General features: G+C 45.0%; 1 protein-coding gene across 4 annotated transcripts in view; it reads left to right on the forward strand.

Annotated features, from left to right (window-relative positions):
- Positions 1-17,436, forward strand: part of chd7 (chromodomain helicase DNA binding protein 7) — a 70,947-nt gene extending 53,511 nt beyond the window's left edge. For 3 of the 4 annotated variants that reach the window (XM_035633260.2, XM_035633259.2, XM_035633261.2), the window contains 18 exons: positions 731-930; positions 1,405-1,564; positions 2,929-3,018; positions 5,525-5,628; positions 7,790-7,919; positions 8,712-8,827; positions 9,325-9,751; positions 9,928-10,136; positions 10,217-11,203; positions 11,484-11,650; positions 12,354-12,608; positions 12,840-13,007; positions 13,161-13,394; positions 13,509-13,724; positions 13,858-13,998; positions 15,140-15,244; positions 15,418-15,598; positions 15,710-17,436. In XM_035633260.2, the coding sequence (XP_035489153.2) occupies positions 731-930; positions 1,405-1,564; positions 2,929-3,018; positions 5,525-5,628; positions 7,790-7,919; positions 8,712-8,827; positions 9,325-9,751; positions 9,928-10,136; positions 10,217-11,203; positions 11,484-11,650; positions 12,354-12,608; positions 12,840-13,007; positions 13,161-13,394; positions 13,509-13,724; positions 13,858-13,998; positions 15,140-15,244; positions 15,418-15,598; positions 15,710-16,710 (4,891 nt within the window). In that variant the 3' untranslated portion in view covers positions 16,711-17,436. The remainder of the gene's footprint in view (positions 1-730; positions 931-1,404; positions 1,565-2,928; positions 3,019-5,524; positions 5,629-7,789; positions 7,920-8,711; positions 8,828-9,324; positions 9,752-9,927; positions 10,137-10,216; positions 11,204-11,483; positions 11,651-12,353; positions 12,609-12,839; positions 13,008-13,160; positions 13,395-13,508; positions 13,725-13,857; positions 13,999-15,139; positions 15,245-15,417; positions 15,599-15,709) is intronic. The other variant, XM_035633262.2, reaches the window with a different exon arrangement.
- Positions 17,437-24,149: the final 6,713 nt, after the last annotated feature.

Genomic DNA, 24,149 nt, shown 5'->3' on the forward strand with positions numbered 1-24,149 from the left:
CTATCAACGTTTACAGGTCACTGTATTAAATTACAACTCAAAAATGAGCGCTGTTTGATTCCCTGCAGTTGAAAGTGTGTAAGGTAGAAATACAACATTATGGAGGGAATCATGGATCTTGATTGGCGTTTACAGTAGCCATTAGAGCTGATCGTGCGTCGCGCCCCCCCAAGCCAGAGTTGACAGTAACTAGCAGCTCAACATGGAAACATGACGACACCCTGTTCTCTATTGTCGAGGAATTCTCGCCACCACCTTCGCCTACGCCTGCGGATTTAACAGATGACTGCGCCAGTCTCCAACGGGCAGAAGTTGTAGTCGGGGGGGGTCATGTATTTTTCATTTCATGGGGCCTTTAATGCTTTCAGTATCTTATTACACTATTAGTAGTAGTTTTCATTGTATTCACATGTATTTTATAGTGTTATATTACAGTTATTGAAAATGTCTCATATTTAACTTGAAGACCTGCGTGCCATCTGTACTAATCAATAAAGTGTATGTAGTTTATGGCTGAATAATAATTTACTTCTCCTTGGAAATTTGACAGGCTTTAAAAACAGGGGTATATTTTTTGTGTAAATTTTCATATTATTTTTGGTTGGATTTACAACCTACAATGTCACAGAGCGGTGTTCTGTTAAAGTGTTGTTGTATATTCAGTAGTTTAAATTTGAATCCATATGCTGACAGGCTTGTCCTCTTCCATTGTCTCCATGTCTGTTGTTAGTTGGGGTGGGTGGAGTGACATCCTGACTCATGGTCGCTTCAAGCGCCCCCTGAAGGAGGCCGATGTGGAAACCATCTGCAGAGCGCTGCTGGCTTACTGCCTACTCCATTACCGAGGCGACGAGAACATCAAAAGTTTCATCTGGGACCTCATCACCCCGAGTGAAGATGGGACCACCAAGACGCTGACCAACCACTCTGGTATAGACACACTATAAATACACCGTATGATTGAGCTCACTGCACCATTTGTGAGCATCTGAAAAACAATAGAAGAATAATGTGCCTGATAATCTTAGTAGTATTTAATTTAGTATCAAGCTTCCTTATTATAGGCCCTATAAGATGGACGAGAAAGTATTCAGGCACCATTGAGTTGGTTGCTTTATAAACCCTGAAAACACAGTTTTACTTTTCAGTTATTTTGTGTGACAGATTTGAATCTGATCAGAAATGTGATACCTTTTTTGGTTACTTAACATTTTTTTGATATTCTTTGCTATTTACATATTTCAGGTTCTAAACAAGTTTGATAGTTTTGAAAATATCCTGGACTTATACAGATTAGTTATTCACTCTGTGAATTGTGCATAAACAACCCTGGAAATGTCTGAACAAGGTGAACAGATAGTGACTATTGCCCCCCCCCCCCCCCCCCCCCCCCCCCCCCCCCAGGTCTCTCCACCCCAGTCCCTCGTGGTAGGAAGGGCAAGAAGGGGAAGCCCCCGGCCCCGCCTCCACAGACTCCACGAGCTGATTGGCTGGCCAGCTGCAATCCCGACCACCTACTGCAAGAGGAAAGCTACAAGAGACACCTGAAACACCACTGTAACAAGTAGGGCTTCCTCAAACTCCTGAAACACTATGACAGCTGGTGGCTAATCCATGTATTCTTAATTTTAGGGGCCATAAACAGTTTCTCAAAGTATTATTGGTTGAATTAGAGTTCCCATAGTGGATTTTACCATGGATACTGAACTATTGTGAATGGAACTGGGTCTTTAAAACCAAGACATAGATTGCATGTGCCAGGCATGATCAGTCTGACTCTATAAACAAATACACAGCACAACTTAAATAGAGGCAGAGGTCTCCCTGTTCTCTTCCTCTCTCACACACACGGACATACATGCTAATTTTTTTGTGGTCAGCTCTCTCTCCTGTTGTCAGGGAGATATGCTTCTTTGCCCTCCAGATTCAATTTTCGATTTTCTTCTTGAAGTGTGTGTGTGTGTGTGTGTGTGTGTGTGTGTGTGTGTGTGTGTGTGTGTGTGTGTGTGTGTGTGTGTGTGTGTGTGTGTGTGTGTGTGTGTGTGTGTGTGTGTGTGTGTGTGTGTGTGTGTGTGTGTGTGTGTGTGTGTGTGTGTGTGTGCGTGCGTGCGTGCGTGCGTGCGCGTGTGCCAGGCCAGGTGCTAGGCAGGCAGACCTGTTGGAAGTGGGTGAAAGACACACACAAGAACACACACGCGCACAAACACACACACACTTGGGGGTGATTATGTGGTGCCATCTGCTAGGCTGAAGCACAGCGTTGTGTGGCTAATCAGGCCTGGCACATTGATGGATGAGCACACACAGCCTGCCAACAAACACACACATACTGCAACTTGTCCAACTCGCAACTTGATGCACAAACATACACACCCTGCAGAATGAGTTGCAAATGACTGTCTTTAACCCCCCAAACTAAACTTTCTGTTCCCTCCCTTCCACCACATCCCTCTACCAGGTCTTTTTTTTTCTCCCCTCACTCATCTCCCCTTTCTAACCACCACCTCTCCTTCTACATCTTCTCTCCTTCTGTCTCCTGCTCCAAACACCATTACTGGCATCAAATCCTGGTGACAAATGTTTACAGTGAAGCAGATCTTCCATAGAGCTGCCTATCCAGTGTCAAGATATCAAATCTGACTCTCATTCTCCAGCTTTGACCGATTGATCCATGTTACTGTAGACGATTGTGGTGACCATCTATTCGACAGCAGTCCATTGACAGACAATCAAACAGCAATCTCTCCAGATTCTCAACTTTGATGTCTTGCTGTGGATTTTCTGCCTCTTTGATTTATATATTTTAATTTTCAATATATTATGATATTAATTGATGACAGATTGTCAATGTTCCCCTTTTGTCTTTGTTCAGCTGAATTGGACAACCCTCCCAAAGATCTACATCACTAACTTTTTATTGTTTCTCAGGGTGCTGCTAAGGGTGAGGATGCTGTATTATCTAAGACAGGAAGTCATAGGCGACCAGGCAGAGCGCATCTTGGAGGGAGCAGACTCCAGGTTAGTAGATACGCTTTACTTATTTCTTTATGTCTTCACATTGGTGTCCCATTTACCACATCTTCCCACCCCTCTGAGGACATAAGAAAATAGTTTTCTCTTGAGCTTTCTCTGTTTTTTAAGTGCTGCCTGTGAGCCTTTTGCTGTTAATGCTATTACTACTACTTTTACTACTGATGTCAAAGATTTGAGGTCTCAAAAAAAAAGACAGATGCAACAAGCTGTTATTTTATCAGGGGGAAATAAGCTTTTCATCACAGTTTTTGACCCATTTTGAAGATTTTTTAAAAATATGTTTAATTTTGGCATAAGGTCTCTCTGTACAGTGGTAATGATGTGAAGATCAGTTATTGCGCTCACCTTCACTGTTTCCTGGATCTTATTCCTACGTCTCCTTCACTGCTTCCTCCATCTTTCTCTCTGTCACACTACACTTTCCTTGGCATCTGTCCATGTCTCCCTCTCTCTGCAGTGTACTTCTAGTCAAGATCATCTCCCATCCCCCTCTCATCACCCTTTCACCCAGATGTGAATGCATTTATAATTTGGAGCACATGCACTTCATGCTGATCTCTCCCTCACCTCCCCTCTTTCCCTCCCCCAACTCAATGGCTACTGTGACACACACGTGTGTGTGTGTGTGTGTGTGTGTGTGTGTGTGTGTGTGTGTGTGTGTGTGTGTGTGTGTGTGTGTGTGTGTGTGTGTGTGTGTGTGTGTGTGTGTGTGTGTGTGTGTGTGTGTGTGTGTGTGTGTGTGTGTGTGTGTGTGTGTGCCAGACGTGAGCATACGGGTTGCTATCGTGCCAACATATGCCAGGGGGATTTAGTATGCCAGTCTTGGCCCGCACGCATATGTGTGTGTTGCCAAGGCCGTGCATGCTGCTGTTTGCAGAGATAAGAGACAATTTCCCGGTTCTTCTCTCCTCCCGACACCCTCAGACTTTCTGCATCCATTGTGTATTGTACCCTTTTTCTCCATAACTAGCAGGAAGCACCATTCTCCCCTGTCTTATTTCCATAATGGAGGATTTTATTTGTTTGAATGTTGTCACAACACAGATTTAATCCGGCAGCTACTGTGCACGGGAAAACTGTTTTCTATTGACATTCATGAGAAATCCTGTTCTTGACCAGATATCTGGTTTTGGTCAGACTGTTGTAATTAAAAAAAATGTTTAAGTAACACCTGCAAGCTCAGTTGCTGCGTTCCATTTTACCTCGGAAGTCCAAGCTCGGAAGTCGCGGCGGTGATTTTTTTCCCCACCTCCAGAGTCGGAATTCTGACTCAGTGGGTCATTCAGTGAGTTTGGACCTCCCGAGTTCTGGGGTATAACGCAGGGATAGTCTGAGTTTACTGCAGTCATTACTAAATGGACCCTCATAACTTCCTAGTAGAACAAGATCTTTTTAAATTATGAAATGAAGATCAAATGATGTTGTGAGAATTTGAGAGTAGAAAAACTGTATATTAAGGAAAACCACATCAGGGAGACAGTCGTATTTTGAGTCAAACGTCTACTCCCACAAAATCAAATGGGACCAAACTGAGATCATTAATCCTTTACAATCTTTGAGAATACTCAGTCAGTATATTGCGAAATGGATGTTTTCATCACAAAAATCTAAAAGGTTGACATCCCCTTGTCCAGGAAGCCTTCTCTCTAAGATTGTGTGTTAGCACCTCTAAAATTGGTTATTTGTGACATGAAGTGATGCTTCATTATTCATTTTAAGTACGAGTTTACTGAACAGTCAATTCATACTTAAAATTATTTTTATGTGAAGTTCGCGAAATAAAATGTGGAAAGCAAATTCTATTGAATGTTCAGATTGGTATAAAAAGTAATTTGATACAAGTTAAATTGTTAAAAGAAAAAAGAAAGACCATTCATCCTTTCTAAGTCTAAAATGTACTTTCTAAACTTTATTTTAGTCCTTTCTTAGTTAGATCACTCGGGTTATCAAATATATATAATGTCATACACATATTGTATGGTTAGTAATCACAGTGGAGTGTTTCACCTGTGGTTTTCAGTTTCTCACATTTTTGAATAATTTACGGTTTGACATTTCCATGGCAACAAATTAGATGCCAGTAAACTGTACTGCTCATTTACATTCATTATAACCTTTTTCTTTCACTTGCATGTGGTTTATAACTTAGTCCAAAAGGGAATGTCACATATTTAGTCTTTCATTCATAATCAGAGGTGCAGCTACTTAAACCCAACTGAACATAGTAATGACTAGAATACAACTCACAGCTGAAAGACTGTTTAAACATTACATTATCCTTGAATATTAGAGTGAATAATGTTTATCTCCGGTTGGTGGTTGACAACTTTGATAGTCTGATTTTAACACAAATGGAGCAGAAGTTGATTTCTGCTGTTACCATTTTCTTTTCCTCCATTATGAATTGAAATACAAGACTGTTGAACACAAATTGAACACACACACACACACTTTGATTATCTGTAATGTGATATGTTTATCTCTGCCACAGTGAGCTGGATATCTGGATTCCCCAGCCGTTCCATGCTGAGGTTCCAGCCGACTGGTGGGACAGCGAAGCCGACAAATCCCTGCTCCTTGGCGTCTTCAAACACGGTAAGAAGCGCACATCAGCGTCACACACTCTCTGTACACACAGATCTAAATCTTCCATCAACATGGCATCCATTACACCTACAGTACACACATAACATGTCAGCGCCTTCAGACACACTCGCTGAGACACTCCAGTGGCTTCCAACCCAGTAAAGCATCAAGCCAGCAGAGACAGAGACACACACACACACACACACACACACCCCGCTGTCAAATTGGGTGAGTGCACACAAACACATCCCACCCACTTCTGTTGCCACCAGTTGATTGGTGTTGCTATGGTGATGGCGGTACGCAGCTGGTAGGCTCAGCTTGCTATCGGGAATGTGATTGATTGCTGGTTTCACCACTGGCTATGACTGTGTGTGTGTGTGTGTGTGTGTGTGTGTGTGTGTGTGTGTGTGTGTGTGTGTGTGTGTGTGTGTGTGTGTGTGTGTGTGTGTGTGTGTGTGTGTGTGTGTGTGTGTGTGTGTGTGTGTGTGTGTGTGTGTGTGTGTGTGTGTGTGTGTGTGTTGGGGCTGTACTGTGTGTGGGGGCTGTACTGTGTGTTACAGGTGTTAATAGTAACAGAGGTAGTCTCAAAGTAATAATTTCTCTCTAACTGTTTCTGTATAACTTTGTTATTTGGATCGTCATCTGGAAACTAATGTGCCAGTTGTGTTTATGTCCCAGTGACCCACCTTTGGGTGCTGACTCCCAGTGACACACACTCTAATTGTTGTGCGTGGAGACCCTCATTCATATTAATTTGGCATAATTGTCATAATTTTTCCATCATTGCCACTCTCTATGATTCAATTAGGGGACTGACTACACACAAACGCATGCACGCGCACACACACTCACGGGAATATTAAAGGACTCACCCATAGTTAATCATATTCTTCATTCACTTGGGAGGCCCTTTAGGGGGCGGACTAACACGCATACACACAGTAAGCTTTTTATGCCTACACACACAAGAAGACGTCTCTATCTTTGTTTGAGGATCACTTTGACATGTAGACCTAGAGAGTGAGGACTTTTTGACAGGTCCTCACAACAAGTGAGGATTGGGTTATGTGTTAGAGTTGGTGTTTGATATTCAGTTGTAATGATTGATGTCAGGATCAGGGGCTAAAGAATACATTATGTCAGTGAGTGTCCTGGCTAAGATAGGTGTGTGTGTGTGTGTGTGTGTGTGTGTGTGTGTGTGTGTGTGTGTGTGTGTGTGTGTGTGTGTGTGTGTGTGTGTGTGTGTGTGTGTGTGTGTGTGTGTGTGTGTGTGTGTGTGTGTGTGTGTGTGTGTGTGTGTGTGTGTGTGTGTGTGTGTGTCTCTCTCTCACACGGGCGGCTACCAGGATTTTTTTCTAGTTGAACTGTGATGGAGAGGAAGATGGGGGAGGGATGAATGAAGGTTGAAGAAGAGGTGGTGTGATTTTCTTATGGTGGCCTTCCTACTCTTTCCCTTTACTCCCCAGGCACCTGACCTCTCCTTGCCTCTCCTCTCTTGTCTGCCTCTTCTCTTTTTTCCCTTTTTTCCCCCCTGCAACCCCTACGTCCCAATGTCTCAGTAGGACCTGCACATTCTAATCTGTTCTGCCTGAATGCCCCTAATGGACACACAAACACACACACGCTACGTTTTTCACACTCACTAGCTCACTTTCAGACATCATGACACACACTTTTTCCTCATCATGCTCTCTACTCCCCCCCACCCTTACTGTCAGACACGAATGAGCACCTGAAGGCTCACTTGGATAAGTACGGACACACACACACACACACACACACACACACACACACGTGCATAAGCGAGGCAAGTGTACACAAACACACACACACATAGGCTGTCTGTCTGTCTTGTCAGCAGCTGGCTCCTGGGGTCTGCCCTTCTGCTGCAGTTTTTGTCTATTCCTTCATTAAATATGGATGCACTGTGTGCGTGCATGTGTGTCTGACTCTGTCTAAAGAAATAAAAGTGAGGTTTTGTGTAGTATCATGTGTGTGAAGGAGTGATCTAGAAAGCACAACTTCTGTCAAGGAGGCTGTCTTGACCGATAACCTTTCCTTCAGTTCTTTCTGAAGCTAACTGAGATCCTTGTTGCAGTCTCTACACCTCCAGAAATTAATTTACAAGCTTCTGTTTTCCTCACATCTTTTTTCCCCTTCTCTTTAGGCTATGAGAAGTACAACTCTATGCGGGCCGACCCCGCCCTGTGTTTCTTGGAGAGGGTAGGCATGCCGGACGCCAAGGCTATTGCCGCCGAGCAGAGGGGCTCTGACATGATGGCAGATGGCGTTGAGGGGTAAGAGAGCAGGCTTCACTGACCAAAAAGCTGTTTCTTTGCTCTCCCCTTGCTTCTAATGTCTTTTGGTCTTTGTCGATCTGTGATTGGTCACATTTTTTATACTAATATACCAATTTGATATATTAATATACTGATTCTGATTTTAAGCCAACAAAGACATGATGTAATCTGATCATTACATTTTTCCTTTTTTATGTATTTAGTGTCACTGCTGTTACCATGTCCAGTCTGAAAAAAATCTACATGTGATGAGTTTAAATCACTGCTCGTACATAACCGTGAACTGTGCCAATTTGGCAATTTCATTTTTTATATATATATCATCATCATCATCATCATCTTCAACTGCTTATCCGGGGTCGGGTCGCGGGGGCAGCAGCTTCAGTAGGGGACCCCAAACTTCCTTTTCCTGGGCCACATTAAACAGCTCTGACTGGGGGATCCCGAGGCGTTCCCATGCCTGTGTGGAGATATAATCTCTCCACCTAGTCCTGGGTCTACCCCCAGGTCTCTTCCCAGCTGGGTGTGCCTGGAACACCTCCCAGGGGAGGCGCCCAGGGGGCATCCTTACCAGCTGCCCGAACCACCTCGAACCATCCATAAATATATATATATTTATGGATAATCATTCAAAAGTCCATCGGTTTGTCCTCTGAAGCTTCTGCCCTACTTTGTTTTGTCCTTAAATGTTAACCTTTCACTTCTTTGTACTTTTGTCAAGAGTATGTGAAATTTGATTTGCTTCAATATCTTGAAAAGCTTAATTTCTGTATGTTCCATGCTCTGCAGTGAGGATGAGGACCCAGAGTACAAGCCACTGCGAATGCCTTTTAAAGATGAGATGGATGACTTCACCAACTCTCCGCTGGATGACAAGGACGACGCTGTGGAGGGAGAGACAGAAGGTAAACTTTGGATTCACCTGGAAAGTGGGCTAATTAAAGGGTGAAGCTAAATGAAAGAAAGTGAACATTTTGCTACATATGTGAATATTTTATTAGATGTCAATGTCCAGAACAACAATCCTTTACAAAGTAGGGAAGTATTACTGTGTTACATTTTCATACAAATGACAAGTTAACTGGAAAATACAAATGTCGTGGTACAAAATTCCACCAAAAATCTGTACACAGACATTTATCAACAAAATTGTAAAAACCACACGATGTTACGTTGGAAAGTCAACATGATATGGCATGGAAATGCCATGTCATAGTTTATTATTGATTAAAGTTTTTTAATGTCCCTTTGCAGTGATAACACTTAAACATCCTACATTGTCTTTGCTGCATGAGCTAAAACTTTAAACTTTGATTCCCAAAATGTAGTGAAATTATAAGTTTTTTTTATTGCATCTCTTTCTCTTGCCTCATCCCTTGTTCTCTTGTCTCTGTCTTACTAGCAGTAACTAAATCAGGTGAAAACGGTCAAACTGCGACTACTTTGGGCGGAGCCTCTGGCTCCAACGAGCGACTTTATTGGCCCGCAGCCTCAGCTCTGACAGCTCGTCTGCGTCGCCTCATCACGGCATACCAGCGCTCCAACAGAAGAGAACAGCTCCGCCAGGAGGCCCTCAACAGGCCTGACGGTCGCCGCCGCCGCCGCAGGGAGTTCCTGCCTTCTATCTCCATGGTTACTGAGTCAGGAGGAGGGGCAACTTACATCCAAGATGGAGCCACAGTGTTCATGACAGAGGGGAGCCCATATTTGGCAAAAGGAAGTGCTTACTTTGCCAAAGGTGGACAGTTAATGCCAGAGGCTTCGCCAGTGATGACCACCAGCTCCTTGATGGCCGATGGAGCCATGTACTACAAGGAGAGAAGACAAAGGTAGAGTCGCATTTAATGCCACATATTTAACACTTGTCTTTTGATATTTAAGGATATTCAATAAAGAAATCACCCAACAGTAAAACCATTTTCTTAAAAACAGCCTCCAAATACCAAAGAGTGGGATCAAATCATTTCACATTCCCTTTGTCACCCTTTATTTTTTCCTCTGTCAGATGGACTCGTCGCGAGGAGGCTGATTTCTACCGTGTTGTGTCCACCTTTGGTGTTGTCTTTGACACTCAGCGTCAGAAATTCGATTGGACACAGTTCAGGGCCTTTGCCCGACTGGACAAGAAAACAGATGAGAGTCTGGAGAAATATTACTACTCTTTTATTGCCATGTGCAAACGTGTCTGCAGAATGCAGGTCAAGACTGACACAGGTAAGAGAAAACATGCATTGCTTGAGGTAACTGCATGGTGTAATTATTTAGTCATTAAACATCTGTCTTTATATTGTCAGAACTCCCAGACCCAACCCTCATCATTGACCCCATCACTGAGGAGCGCGCCTCTCGCACCCTGTACCGCATCGAGCTGCTCCGCCGCATCCGAGAGCAGGTCCTCCCCCACCCCTTGCTCTCTGAGCGCCTCAAGCTCTGCCAGGCCTCTCCAGACCTCCCGGAGTGGTGGGAGTGTGGCCGCCATGACCAGGACCTACTTCTTGGGGCATCCAAGCATGGCGTGAGTCGGACAGATTATCACATCTTAAATGACACTACGTTGGACTTTCTGGAGGCCCACCAGCGCTTCACCAGCCATCGAGGGGCTGGGGTTGGCATGGGAACCCAGGGAGAGATGACCAAAGCTGGAATGGTAGCAGCAGAACACACCACTGCACCTCTCCTCACCCCAGCAGAGCTGGCGAGCACTGCTGCTGCTGACAAAATCGCTGTTAATGCAGCTGAAGAGGTGAAGACTGAGGAAGGGCAAACTGAGATGGAAGTGAAAAAGGAACCCAAGGGAGAAGACGACCACATTCCATGTACCAAGACTGAAAATCCTGATGAACAGGAGGAAATTGAGGGAGAGGTTGGAAAAGGGAAGGATGAGACCACTGCTTCACCAAGAAAGGAGGTCAAGGAAGAGGAACAGGAAACCCAGCCAAAAGTTGAGGAAGAGGTCAATGAAGAGCAGAGAGAAGAAGAAAAGACTTCCAAGCCATTGGATGATGAATATAAAGCCTTGGCAGAGGAGAAAAAGAGTTTGAGTCTAGTTGATACTCAAACAGACCAAGAGGAAATGACCATTGAGCTCTCAGAACATCCCAACTCTTCTCCTAAAGCACAACCAGACCACAAGACTGTGGGGGAGGAAGATAGGGAAGAGAGGGAGAATCCACAGTCTCCCAAATCTCCTAAGTCAGCTGACACCGAGAAGAGCCCAGAGGAGGAAGAGGAGGAGAGAATGGAGGAAGACGACAAATCAGAGAAATCCTCTCAGGCTGAAGGTACTTTGTAATATATACGTCAAGTTCAAACTAGTCCGTGTGATGGATTTAACTTCAACTATACTCTGTATTCCGTCTCCTGTTGCGATCCTGGTTGTTGGCCTCCCATCGTTGCTGACACCACACTTAGTCACAGGCCTATTTCTGGTGTTTCCCCTTATGACTTGGCAGTGTGTTAATGAGTCTTAAGTTCCAGGGGCAAGAGAATAAAATGAGTTTGGATCCCTTGAAACCCTTTTTAATTAAGCGTTTCAAAATGGATTTCCCTCTCTCTGCACAGCGAGTGCTGCATCAGAGCAGAAGAACTTTGACGAGGAGAGCATCGCGTCTCTGAGCACGTCGGCCCGCGACGAAACCAGAGATGGATTCTGCCCCGAAGACCTGCCAGAAACCTCTGCGCTGCAGGCCTTACAGGACCGCGCCTATGCCTTCTCATTCTGGCCTAAGGTGAGTCTTAAACAATAGACAGCAGATAAATAGGCCAGTCGCTAATAAAGGCTGGGTAATGATCATTGAGGGGGGTGGGTACATTTACACTGCACTGATTTATCAGTGCTACATCAAGATCATGTCTCATCACTCTGCTGCTCAAGTTTTTCACTTAGTCGCCTCTACTTTGCAATTTTTTAACACCTGTTACACTACTGTCAATGACACTTCCTTCTGATGTTTCACATTAAATGAGGGCTGAAATTGTCAGTTATTATAATAATAATAACTCAATATATAGTTGTCATTGATTTTAAAGCACTAATGTCATAAAATCACAGCTGACAGCTTCTGTTCTGTTGAGTGTTGGTCGTCTTAGTTCTATTAGTGATTTAAGTTGAACTAACGATGATTGGAATTTGGAATTTTTCTTCGTGAAAACGATGCTTGTTTCCAAAAGAGAATCTCAGCGTGGTGAGAAAGACCTGACTCATTGTACTTTATCATGTGGTTGCCTCTCATTACATAGCAAAAACGGGGTACTTTAGCAATAGAGGCATATACACGATAAGGCTAACATGAGACTGTTTCTATTGTGTGAGCAATAGAGGTAATTATTTCAGCATTAAAAGTCTAAATTTAGAAAAATCCAAAGGACGGAGAATAATGTGTCACCTCGGAGAATAATGTGTCACCTCTCTCCGTTCTCTACACCCCACAGGATCGCCTGATGATCAACAGGATGGATAACATCTGCGAGGCTGTCCTGAAGGGCAAATGGCCTGTCAACAGACGCCACATATTTGACTTCCCCAGCAACCTTTTGCCAGGGAATGGCTCCGCAGTAACCACAGCCGCCGTGGCCACGGCAACTGACAGCCCGCTACAGAGGCGGAGTCTGGCCGAGCTGACAATGGCGGGCATCCATACGCCTTACAGTGGGAGTGAAGACAAAACACTATCGCCGCAGGTTCATGTGAGTGTTGTTGTGAACATATACTCCAGAAACATGTACGAGCAAACTGTCAAACCCTCAGATATTTGACAGTTGAGGCCAGTTTTTGTGACAGAAAGCCTAATGAGCTAGTTATACAACTTCAGCCTATTAGCATCTGTTTGGATTTAAAGATACCGCTATTAGCTGTTAGCTGAAGTGCCAGTAGCAATCACGTGACAAGCTCCTCAGTAAGGTTGGTTGATGTTGCAGGAGGATGCTCTGAGCCTGACGATGCCCCGACGGAGGAGAAGGAGGAGAAAGATCGAGATTGAGGCGGAGAGGGCGGCTAAGAGACGCAACCTGATGGAGATGGTGGCTCAGCTGAGAGAGAGCCACGCTGCTGCAGAGTCCCAGAGCCAGGCTATAGACCTCACCAAGGTGCTCACAGAATCTCACACTCTGTCCGTTTACTTAATTTGTAAGACTAGAAGCTAGTTTGCCATGAATCCAAAAATGGATACATATTTTTTTTTACATTGAAATAAAACTAAACAAGGTTTATATACTGAAAGTCATCTATTTGCTGCTCAGGGTATGCACCATCACCACAAGGCCTCTCCCTCATTGGCCGGATTCCCAAGTGCTCTGGTGACAAGCCCCTCCCTCAAGGCCCAGATGGAGTTGCTGCAGCAAGCTCCGCCCTCTGGACAAAGAGCCAATGGTTCACAGGAGGCTGACCTGCCCATCATGAGGAGGAGGCGAGGCCGCAGGAAAAATGTGGAGGGCCTGGAGCTGCTATTCATGGCCAACAAGAGAGCAGGAGGGGTAGGGAGTGGATCAGTAGTCAGGCTGTGTTGCACAGACACACGTCATAGTTCATTGTGTATAAGAATATACATTAAATTCATGTTTCCTCTGTGTTACTTGTTGGACATTCAGGATGATGCTGAAGGGACAAAGGTTTCAGTAGTGGAAGGGGTTCAGGATGCTGCCCGTGCCCACCGATCGCTCACCATCCCCGAGCAGAGCCCCAGTGCCAGATCTCATGCTTCTGGCAGTCTGGAGGAAGAAGAGCCAGCAGTGTCAAACAAGGAGCTGGGAGAGTGGCTGAGGCAGCACCCTACATACACCATGGACATGGCTGGATTCACACCAGTACGGAACTCCTCTCTTCCTTCACATTACAACCCTGTCCCTTCTGTTCAGTGTCTGCTCAATGAAATAGTATTTAGTGGTAACTTGTTTTTATACTTAACCTTTTATTTTTTTTTATATCTTTCTGCTACAGAAGAGCGAGGAGTTACTGCTGTCTCAGTTCTCTAAGCCCAAGCAGAAGCGCCATCGCTGTCGAAACCCCAACAAGATCGACATCAACACCCTGACTGGAGATGAGAGAGTACCTGTGGTCAACAGACGCAATGGACGCAAGGTAAGCTGACGTACAGTGACCTCAGGAAGTATTCAGTCCTTAATTGTGTGGTGGATTTAATTTTGAATTGATATAATTAATTGTCACTCATAACCCATAATGACAAATCAGCAAAAAGGACTTTGCCCTTGCTGTGGCTCCGCACGGCTGGAAAAAAAACAATCCATTGAGTCCAGTGAGCTCTTTATAGAGATAATAATAACAGTTAGTGGGGAAGAACAGATCAGAACCATTTCTAAAGCTTTGACTGTTGCCAGGGGCACAGTGTTGTCAATAACTTAAAATAGAAGAAGTGTGCAACCACCAGGACATGAATTGCCTCTGTTAGGGAGGTGACCAAGAACCAAAGTCAATCTTACAGTCTTCTGAAGAGATGGTACAACCTGCTAGAGGGACAACCACCTCAGTCACCTCTGCCTGTCACTTAATGAGAAGAGAGAATAGACAGAAGTATTTTTAAGACAGCCTGCTTGGAGTTTAAAGGACTTTGAAAGCAGGAGGTAAAATATTTTCTGTTTCTGGTCTGATGAGACAAAAATGTATCCCTGTGGCAGAAAAATATGTCTAGCACAAGGCACTGCTCATCTCCAGTTTGCAGGGATGAGACAGAGGGAGGATGAACGCAGCCAAATACAGCGATCCTCGAAGAAAAGCTGCTTTTGAGTGCAGCTCGACAATGGCTCACAGCATTGAGCCAACATGGCTTCAGAACAAGTCTCTGAGTGTCCAGACTGAAACCCCACGAATATCTGTGGAGAGACCTGAAGATGGAAGTTTACACACTTACCATCCAATCTGACCAAGAGACGTACGGTATAAATTGCGCAAAGCTTGTACAGACTTGACCAAGAAGACTGGAAGCTGTTAAAGCGTCTGAACAGATCTGTGTTTGTGATTTATGTTAAATTTTTCTAAAATTGTTTTAACTTTGTCTAATCCAAATTGGGCAATTTTTTCTGTCCATTCAAAATTAAATCCACACAGTAATGAGTCCGAATATTTTCGGATGCCAAAGTACAGGGGCATAATTCGTAGTACATGTAATTCACTGTCGTCTAAGGACACGTGACAAGGTTACTGCCTGTGTTTATTTTTTGTACATGAATTCGAGAAAAAAATATTTTGACTTCCTGTTCTTTAGATGGGCGGGGCCATGGCTCCACCAATGAAGGAGCTTCCCAGATGGCTACTAGAGAACCCAGAGTTTTCTATTGCCCCTGACTGGACAGACATTGTCAAACAGTCTGTAAGTAAACAAGACAAAATCTACGAACCAACTGTTGCACCTTTGCAACAGTTTGCTCATTGAATGAAACTGCTCCTGTACAACATGTTTCCAAAGGAACTGCAGGTCTCAAATGAAAAATTTCCCTCCCACGCTTATAATAATAATAATAATAAAAATCCTCCTCCACTCAGGGTTTCCTCCCAGAAGCTATGTTCGATCGCCTTCTGACCGGCCCTGTAGTCCGGGAGGAGGGCGTCCGTCGTCGGGGGCGACGACCCAAATCTGAGATTGCCAAGGCAGCAGCTGCCGCCCAGGCAGCAGCAGCAGCTCAGGCTGCTCAGGCATCACTGGCCACTGCTGCTTCAACTGCAGGTAAAGCTCGCTGCTCAACCAACAAGTTCATCACTCTATAATAAAAATAATAATAACATGCTCAGGAAAAAATTATCCCAATTAACTGACTATGTGTGTCTGTGTCTCCAGGAGGCATCAACCCTCTGCTGTTGAACAGCCTGTTTGGAGGGATGGACCTTTCTTCTCTCCAGAGCCTCCAGTCTCTCCAGCTGGCTGCTGGTCTCATGGCCTTCCCTCCCCCCACCGACCCAAAGCAGGCCGCTGCCGCCTCCATGCTGCCCCTCATGCTGCCTGGCATGGGAGGCCTGCACAACATGGCCGCTGCACTTCCCAACATGTTCAGCCTAGGCGGACTATTTGGCGGTAACCTTGCGACCGCCACAGCTGCCACATCCCATGCTGCCATCGCTGCAGCGTCAGGCAACACAAATGGAACGATGGCAGGAGAGGGAGGAGGGAGTGGCCAAACAAAAAAGAGGAAGAGAGAGGGAGAGGAGAAGGAGGGAGAAGGTGGTGAGGTGGGAGAGGAGGAGGAAGATGAGGACGAGGCTGAGGGAAATGAAGGCATGAAGAAGGCAAAGAGGAAGATGGCGGAGAGGATGGAGAAATTAGGGAATGATGTCAATGCGCCCCCTGAGATCCCGGCTGTTGATTCGTCAGAGGCATCCATCAACGGTGATGCCGCCGCCCTGCTGGCAGCAGCTGGCATGTCTGCCAACTCCCTAGCATTCAACCCCTTCCTCCTCTCCACCATGGCCCCCGGCCTCCTCTACCCCTCCATGTTTCTTACTCCAGGCCTCGGGGGGCTCAGTCTGCCTGGCTTCCCAACCGCCTCCACACTGGCCGAGTTGCAGAGCGCCATGGCCGGAGTACTGGGGGGCAACACCGTGTCCACAAACCCCCCGAGAGACGAGGGTGTGGCGAAGAAGATAATGAAAGCTACAGAAGAAGAGGAGGACGACGACGAAGACGAGGAGGGAGGAGGAGCAGTGAGTGACTTGGCTGAGGAAGAGGGGGGGTTGGAGGAGGAGACGACAGGCGAGGCTGACGATTCAGTTCTGGAGGATGGAGGGATGGGAGGAGATGAAGAGGAGGCAGCGGAATCTCCACAGAAGGACAACAGTGACTAAAATAAGACACAAAACTGACTGGCCTGGGGCATTTCCTCACCTCTGACTGCCCCCTCCCTCTCCCTTGCCAAGTTTACACGCCTCCACCAGAAACATCCAAACTATCATGAATCCTGTTGGGTTTTTTTTCCTTTATGTTGTTGTTGATGATTTCTTTCCGTTTGTTGTTTATTTTTTGACCAGGTATATTTACTATGTGTCAGAGAGGATGAGGTGTGTGTGTTCAGTCTCTCTGAGCGATAGTGTAGTCAGGGAAAGTCCGCACAGCCGCTCGCTCAGAGCTCGGCTCCTCTTTAAAGACTCTTTCTTCTCCTCTACCTTGTTCCTGTTGACTTTTCTCTTACACAGTCCCTAAAACAGGACTTCACGAGGTTCCAATAGTGCTATTATTGTTATTATTATTATTATTATTATTTTTGCTGCTTTCAGCTCTCAGATCTGTCGTTTTCCTTACTTTTTTGCCTCCTGCATCTGGACTGTTTTTTTGCTGTTGGTTGTCGGCAGCGTCTCATCACAAAGAGAAGAAACACCCGCTGCTGGCACCTTTTCTAACATCGGTTCTCATAAAGCAAGAAAAAAAAACAAACACATCTAACCCAACTGTCTGTCTGACAAAGCTGCTGCAAAAATGAATTGTGGGTAATGGAGTTCAGCTGTTCTGTTTCAGAGCAGATGTAGTTCTCACATATCAGACCAGGTAGACTCTGAGGAGGAAAAGGAAAATAGACTGGCCTAAAACTCACACAAGTCTCACACTGACTACCACAACAAACTCACATCCCAACACATACTTGGCATACTTGATCACAAGTTGCACATACACGCACGCGCACACACGCACTAACCCCCTGAACCCTCCCTGTGATGTGACTGTTACTGGGAGGACTCCCTACCAGCTGTGTGTGTGGGGGGGGAGGGTGTGTGTGTGGGGGGAGGGTGTGTGTGTGTGGGGGGGGGGGTGTTTGTGTGTGTGTGTGTGTGTGTGTGTGTGTGTGCGCGTGTGTAGATATGTGTGTGTATATGTATGTATGTGTGTGTGCGCTTGTGCGTGCATGCTGAACCAATACTGTTAAACCCAGTCCCACACTGTTTGAATACCAATCTTGAGTCTTTCCACTGCCACATCTGAATCCTCTCTCTGTCTCTGGAGGTGGCTGGTTTTTGGCTCAGGAGTGGCAGGCGGGCTGGGTCTGCTGCCAGTCAGGCTTCCTGATTGGTCCGTTTCAGCCACCGAAAAACCAGCCGTCCTTGTCTGGAGGTTTTCTGTGAATGGATTTGGAGCGGTGGTCCACACAGGGATGTGAGGTTTCAGGTTTCTACTTTAAAGGGGGCACATGAGATAGTTGATTTTCCTGCTCGCTGCCACATCAAAATCCCTTTTTTAAAGTTTTTTGTTTTTTTCTTTCCCTCACATCCCAGTAGTTCCAGACCAAGTGCTGCTCCCTAGTGACCTTCTCTTTAAAGACTGTTCCTCTAGTCACACACACTGACACCAGGCCTGGCCAAAGCAGGACTGAGACACATTTTCAACAGAGTTGGAAATCCACAGGTTTCTTCATGAAGTTCGACTCTGGTTGCAAAGTTGTTGTTGTTGTTGTTGTTATTATTTTTTGAATACTTGAAAAGCGCGAGTTATTTGATTTGTTTCCATTCCTGAGGCCAGTTTCACGTGTCTGAGATGAATCAAGCGCTGCAAGTGGTTCAAATATTTGAAAGTACATTCAAACACACACGCACACTGGCCAGGTCTTATTAACATTTGCTAATACAGCCAGCCCGGCAGATGAAGAGAGAGAACTGGGGCTGAAAGTGATCGACTGCTTCCCCACCAGAGAACCTGTTCTCCTCTTTAATGCTGAGACAGCAATAACCAAGGCAGCTTTTGAATGTTCCAACATTACTCTCCCAACACACACACTCATACACACACACTCTATATGAATAACCACAAGTGTCATGAATAGAAAAACAAAACTAAAACTGTAAATGATGACTGAGTACTGCAATCAATTTTGTCTCACTCTGTTCCTGTTGATGCACTGGTGTTAAAGAGTTAAAATAATCAGGTACCTTTATTACTTAGCTACTTTTTCTTGAAAAAAATGGACTTTTTGTTACTTTTAGCCAGCAAGCTGAAGAGCATTACCTCAAAATTCTTATCTAGCCTTGAAGTTTACAGACATACCATGTAAATGTTTTTTTCCTCTTTTTTTGGTGTGTGTCTTTTTGTTGTTTTTTGTTTTTTTGAGACATCATGTATGATGAATTGTAGCTATGATGCTTTTAATAAAAGTGAATCATGATATTCGCCTAGGAAACCAAACCTCAGCCTGCTTCTCATTATTTAACTCCACTCCACTTCTATTCTACTTTGAGGAAAAACATTATCTGGCCTCTTTTCTTGGCATGGCAGGATAGACCTGAGGCCATTTTTTTGCACAACTCCGAGTCTTAAAATCACACAGCGGGATGACAGATTAACAACATTTGTTTTCATCTAAATAGCCATACCGCAGGATCTCTGTATAAGAGCGGCGTCTGGCACTCGACTAAAAACAACTCGCTGATACAGCAACAAACCACGGTTGACTGGTATAACGGGACCAAAGTGTACAAAGAACACCTTCCTCACACCATCACCACCAAGAGCCTGGACTGTTGACACGAGCAGGCTGGCTCCATGGATTCATGCAGTTGACTCCCGATTCTGAGTCGAGCATCTGCGGCCTCAGCAGAAGTCCAGATTCATCAGACCAGGCTGCGTTTTTCAAATGTCCAGTGTTGGGGAGTCTGTGTCACCGCAGCCTCAGGTTTCTGTTGTTGGCCGACACGAGAGGAACCCTGATGTCGACTCGTCTCTGCTGCTTTTGAACATCCACACAGCTATGAAGAGTGGTTATCGGAGTTCCCTCTCCGCCCCCTCCAGCCAGTCTGACCCTTCTCCTCATCCAACAAGCTGTGTCTGTTCACAGAACTGCTGCTCGCTGGATGTCTTTTGGTTTGTTTTGTTGTTGCTTCATTCTGACAGGAACTCAAGAGAACTCTTCTGTTCCTGGTTCAGACCAGTCTGCTGAAGCTTGTATCCAACTGTTTTCCACCCGGTTCTGTTGACATCCAAGGCCTCAAACATCACCGAACCACCGGTGTGGGCGGTGAGCCGTTTGAGCCAGTCAAACATTTGGTGCTATCCCAAACCCCACAGGATAAAAGGGGACATGAAGGAAGCAGCACTCGTGTATTTGATACCATAGAAACCTTCAGTGAGACCAGGCAGGTATGAATAAACCAAAGTGTTTGGTTAAATATGGATGTTGTGCTCGTATAACAGTATGCGAGGTCACATGGAGGTGAAACAAGAAAACAGGAAATTGCCTCTCTCGCTCTCTCACTTTCTGTGTGTGTGTGTGTGTGTGTGTCCATGTGTGTGTGTGCGTGTATGCATGCATGTGTGTGTGTGCGTGTATGCATGCATGTGTGTGTGCGCATGCGTGTATGCATGTGTGTGTGCGCGCATGCGTGTATGCATGTGTGTGTGTGCATGTGTGTGTGTGTGTACCACTCCAGCCAACTGTCAAAAATGGATTCTCTCCCACTGGAGCTGCTGACAAAACACAAACTGACAGCCAGACCCCACTGTGTGTGTGTGTGTGTGTGTGTGTGTGTGTGTGTGTGTGTGTGTGTGTGTGTGTGTGTGTGTGTGTGTGTGTGTGTGTGTGTGTGTGTGTGTGTGTGTGTGTGTGTGTGTGTGTGTGTGTGTGTGTGTGTGTGTGTGTGGGGGGGGGGGGATTTGGCTGTTCTATTCATGTCACCCGAGCTACAACACTAAACTCATATACAGTGTGTTGCGTTCACAGACATAGTGGAAAGTCTGTGTATGTGTGTGTATGTGTAGTCTTATAAGATGTTCCAAAACACCTGTCTGACCAACAGACCTTGTAGAAGCTATTAGTTTTCAAAAAGCTTCATATTTACAGTAAAATTGTGAATATATCTGTCCAGCTAATGGGGGAAAACCGCAGCGATGCTGTCACAACAATCTTAAAAGCAACAGTCCAAAAATAGAGGTCAAAAAGTACAGAGTCAACACAAACTCAGACCATCCATCTTGGTGCTTTGACAAGAGAAGCGCTGCATGCTTTTGTTCTGGAGGCAGAGAAGCCAATCCGAGGCCTGCCTCCAGCTGTCATGTCATTGGTTGTTTCAGGTCACGTGGACTCACTTTAACATCGTCGCCTCCTGAAACTGTTTTGCCGAACACACACGCTGGGACTGAAAGCTCTCTGTAACCTCTCCCTGTACAACACACACTCAGTATTCCAGACACTAATTCCTGTTCGTGATGAACACTGTGGAATGCCCGTGTAGCATCCATGCCATGCTCCACCACGCTCCGCCGTTGACTTTTGAGAGAATGACTGCATATAGTGGACACGTTCACAAATTCAGCACTTTGACACTCATTTAACAAGGAGGACAGTGAATAAACAGAATACATGTCTATTGCTTCTTGCAAGTGCCTAAGAACCTCTGAGGCTGCAGATGAGTGAAACCACTAAAACTATGTCCTGATGGTGTTGCTAGTATCACCAAAGTCATTAGGATTCATGATTGAATGTATGTACAAAAATGTCGTGGTGATTCCCCCAAGTGTTGCTGAGATGTTGTCTGGACCAATGGGGTGAACACTGGTGAAAATGACGTCAGTAGCAGCATTGACCACATATACCTTTTAGTCCTAGGGACTAAAAGGTTCTAGCAGACAGTAATTCGCCCCCTTTTCCACTGGGGTCTAAAGGCCAGGGGAGATTAAATTAACCTGCTGGCTCAGAACAATTGGCGCCCATAGCAAGCTGTTCCATTTCAGTCCACCAGGAAGCAGAACTCCAGAAGACAACACGACAAATATGATGCTATGTTCATTGAGCAACAGTGAACATGAGATTAAAAATCGCACTGCTGTTGATCATGAGTTACCGCTTTGCAAATGGGATTATTGAGTCAACGCTGGAAAGGAGATGAGCGACATTCAAAAATGCCTGAAACGTTAGACTTGAAGTAAGGAAACTTAGTCTTGCAGAGGTCGATGAGCAGAATGCTGGAGTTCTGGAACAATCAGGCATCTTCAGCTCCGTCTCCAGACGGGAACTTTTTGCCATTCGCATACGATGATCGCTGCGGATGAATGTCAGACTAGTTCACACCAACCGAAACCTTTCCGGATCATTCTGTTGCGCCTGGGTATAGCAGCAGGAAGCAGGACATGACGACAACTCCGCTGTGGGAAGCAGAGTTTTTGTTTGCGGTCATCAGCCCGTCCACTCGCTTGCTGTGAACTCTCCTGAGATCGCCCTGCCGTGCTCTCATGCTCTGACCCCAGCGGGAACGCAGGCGAATTACGGCCTGCCGGAACCCTAGTACGTCCAAAGCAACATGCGTTCTCTCATACTAACCCTCCCATTTTGGGAGAATATACAGACTTCAGTGCATGTCCAGGAAAACAATCCTTTTAATTTTGAACTTGCTCCTGTTGAAATAAATGGTGTATATAATACCCTTAATAAGATACAAGTACCAACAAATCAGCTGGTCCCGATGGCTTAGAGCCCTGTTTCTTACAATTTGCTGCAGGGTTTATTGCTAAACCTGTGATGCACATTTTTAATCTGACTATAGAAAGTGGGACCATACCTCATGCATGAAAGGCAGCACTTCACTCCTTTATTGAAAGCTGGAGATCGATTTGGCCCCAATAATGAACATAATAGCACCTCAAAAGCAGAAATTTGAGTTTTGATGTGAAACTCTATAAACTGCAGTCTGCTCAGTGATGGTGTAATCTGATAACACTCATCACACTGATGTCTCAACGTTAATGTTGTTGTGAGGCGACTGGACTGACACTGCAGCTTTAAGAAGTCACTGGCAGTCTGGACTCAATAGAAATTAATAGAATGTCCTCACACGAATAGTAATACAAGTGTGTGTGACCAAGGGTCTGTTTACGCTAGAGAGAGGTGGTGTGTGTGTGTGTGTGTGTGTGTGTGTGTGTGTGTGTGTGTGTGTGACAGACGTCTGGCCTAATCGCCTTGCTGGAGGAAGTGGGACGTGAAATCCACCAGCCGCACCACACACACACACACACACACACACACACACACACACACACACACACACACGCACACACACGCACACACACACACGCACGCACTGTACCACAAGCCCAGCATGCAGTCTTGTCTTCTACCCTCATTTGTCCTTCCAGGAATTTTCTTCCTTTCCAGATTTATACTCGAGCATTGAAGGTCATTGCAAAAATATAGTAATTACAAGATCAGACATTCAATCAAAAATATGTCCAGTAATACAGTTTATATATGACTTCATGAAAATGGTCATTTTAAATAAAATATATCTGAAGCTGCAATTAAATCATTGAACTGATTTCAAATACACCGACGCAATTGCTTTCCAGCAGAAAACTCCGTTCAGTCAAAGCCACTGCATATCAGCGTTCGCTAAATAAATTCCTCCTGTTATCTGATAGTGTTGATTATATATATGCTGAGCAACCGAGCAAACTCATGTTACACTGTGATATGTTGAGACAAAGCCTGGCTTTGTTTCTGAAGGATCTCTGCTGGCATCATGGCTCTGTCTGTATCCACATCGCTGTTCCCTGTCTTGCCAGGCTGTGCCCTGCCAGATAACTTGTAATGGATTTGCCCAGATTAGTAAATATCCATTTTTTGGGTTCAACAAACTGTACATGATGTTGATGACGACCAAGATCCACAAAGGCCGGCGTCAGATCGGAAGAATCCACTTTAAAGGGGCACTTTAATTTGATTTTACAATGAACTTTGTTTGAGTCATCATGAGGACAACCACTCAGCCCTGGAAACAGGTGTATAATATCTTCAGAATGAAAACCCACCCGGGATATCTAGGAATAGGCTTGAGATTAAACATTTTATGGATTATTAATGGATGGTCACAATCAAAAGAGAAAAATGTGGGCATTAAGGAAGCATGAAGGACCTGATGAACGACGCCTCAGGAATGTAGCTTGACCTACATTAGTGATTATCTGGGCCTCTGCTTCTTCTATTTTGACCATTCACTTTTTTATTGTATGTTTCCTTTGTGAGATAACCTTATGGAAGTGCAATACTAAATGCATGTATACTAGTGTGTGTGTGTTTAGCTAGAACCTGATCTTATTTCTCTGTGCCACAGAACTCCATTATTGTCCAAAAATGATTACATGTAATAGTCTACATAATTTCTGAGGACATTACAATGGCTCACATTTATTTCCTGGAGACGTAGTCTAACTCTGACCATAACTTATACTTGCCTGACCTTCACCTAGACCTATCGTTTGACCGTGTCCTCACCTTCAAATGATTTATAAAGTTATAAATGTTATAAAGTCCCCA

Source organism: Scophthalmus maximus, chromosome 5, assembly GCF_022379125.1.
Source record: "Scophthalmus maximus strain ysfricsl-2021 chromosome 5, ASM2237912v1, whole genome shotgun sequence".
NCBI lineage: Eukaryota > Metazoa > Chordata > Actinopteri > Pleuronectiformes > Scophthalmidae > Scophthalmus > Scophthalmus maximus.